At 38.7% G+C, this 1,785-nt stretch overlaps 1 protein-coding gene across 1 annotated transcript; it reads left to right on the top strand.

The window, feature by feature from the left end:
- The first annotated feature begins 356 nt into the window (after positions 1–356).
- On the top strand, positions 357–1,304 carry OR4F15 (olfactory receptor family 4 subfamily F member 15). The gene has a single exon (XM_001501831.3). The coding sequence runs from the start codon at positions 366–368 to the stop codon at positions 1,302–1,304; it is 939 nt and encodes a 312-aa protein (XP_001501881.3). The 5' UTR covers positions 357–365.
- Positions 1,305–1,785: the final 481 nt, after the last annotated feature.

The raw sequence follows: 1,785 nt of genomic DNA, 5'->3' as shown, positions 1-1,785 counted from the left end.
GTCACAGTCAAAAGTGTTTGAAGATAATCTTCTACGTTATTGAAGTTGAACACTCTGGGAAAGAGGAAATAGGAAATATCCGTGTAATAGTAAAAGAAGGCAGGAGGGAAATAGATCCAGAGATAGAATTAATTTAGTAGTAGTAGCTTTGAAACCCATTGTGCCATATGGGAACCAGCTGACTCCTTTAAGTAGAAGTTAGATATGCATGTGATGAAGATTATTTGGCTGTATGAGATGTTAATATGATAATTGTTTTCATGAACTGGGGGCTTTCTTTCTTGAACACTAATACTTGTCTAGGCATCTCATCCATTTTCTTTGTCCTTTAGATAACATGAAAACTGGTTCTGGTGTTTGAGACAATGAATGGAAGGAATCACTCCATAGTATCAGAGTTTGTGTTCCTGGGACTCACCAACACATGGGAGATCCAGCTTCTCCTCTTTGTCCTCTCCTTTTTGTTCTACTTTGCAAGCGTAATGGGAAACCTTGTCATTGTGTTCACTGTAACCCTGGATGCTCATCTACACTCCCCCATGTATTTCCTCCTGACCAACCTCTCAGTCATTGATATGTTGTTTTGCTCAATCATAGCCCCTAAAATGATTTATGATATTTTCAAGAAGCACAAAGCAATCTCCTTTTGTGGCTGTATTACCCAGATATTCTGCACTCATGCTGTTGGGGGCACTGAGATGGTGCTACTCATTGCCATGGCCTTTGACAGATATGTGGCCATATGTAAACCTCTCCACTATGTGACCATCATGAGTCCAAGAATTTGTCTATACTTTTTAGTCACTTCCTGGATCATTGGCCTTATCCATTCATTAGTTCAATTAGTTTTTGTGGTAGATTTGCCTTTTTGTGGCCCTAATGTATTGGACAGTTTTTACTGTGACCTTCCTCGGCTCCTCAGACTTGCCTGCACAAACACCCAAGAACTGGAGTTCATGGTCACTGTCAATAGTGGGCTCATTTCTGTGGGATCCTTTGCCTTGCTGGTCATTTCATACGTCTTCATTCTGTTCACTGTTTGGAAACATTCTTCTGGTGGATCTTCCAAGGCTCTCTCCACTTTGTCAGCTCATATCACTGTGGTGGTTTTGTTCTTCGGGCCTCTGATGTTTTTCTACACATGGCCTTCTCCAACATCACACCTGGATAAATATCTTGCTATTTTTGATGCATTTATCACTCCTTTTCTGAATCCAGTCATCTATACATTCAGGAACAAAGAGATGAAAGTGGCGATGAGGAGACTGTGTGTTCGTCTTGTTCATGCCGGGAAGATTTCATAATGGATGGCTGTGAAGACACGGAACTATAGATTCTCCCTCTTGCTGGTTGTAGAAAAGACGTCATGCAATTTCAGAGAAATACTCAAGACTTAAGCCATGTTATATGCCTAGAAATCTACTCTCTATTAAATTATGGTATCAACCTCACCATTAAATTACAAGTGATGTTCTTTGACACTCTGAACATCAAAGTGCTTAAAGTCAAATTATATATTCTTTGCAGCCTACATGGTCTAGGATAGTGCCATGTAACTGAGCAAATAATAATATTTAATATTTTCCTATATTGGACAGATTATTCTATTGATCGACATACTCTGCATTCATATTACTTTCATCTACTTATTACCTATCTTAATTATAATTCTCTTTGTTTCAACTCTGTTTTCTTCTTATTTCCCCATTTTCTACATATTTTGCCTCCTTATCAGGCTCCTCTAACTGACAGTCTGGGAAATTGTTAATCTATGTTAGAATTTTA

The sequence above is a fragment of the Equus caballus genome, chromosome 1 (assembly GCF_041296265.1).
Source record: "Equus caballus isolate H_3958 breed thoroughbred chromosome 1, TB-T2T, whole genome shotgun sequence".
NCBI classification, from domain to species: domain Eukaryota; kingdom Metazoa; phylum Chordata; class Mammalia; order Perissodactyla; family Equidae; genus Equus; species Equus caballus.
The sequence above is the reverse complement of the archived record's forward strand: the minus strand, read 5'-3'. Positions and strand labels throughout refer to the sequence as shown.

What these genes read in the sequence shown, in the direction of transcription:
- OR4F15 (XM_001501831.3), top strand. Translation starts at nt 366, where the DNA reads ATGAATGGAAGGAATCACTCCATAGTATCAGAGTTTGTGTTCCTGGGA.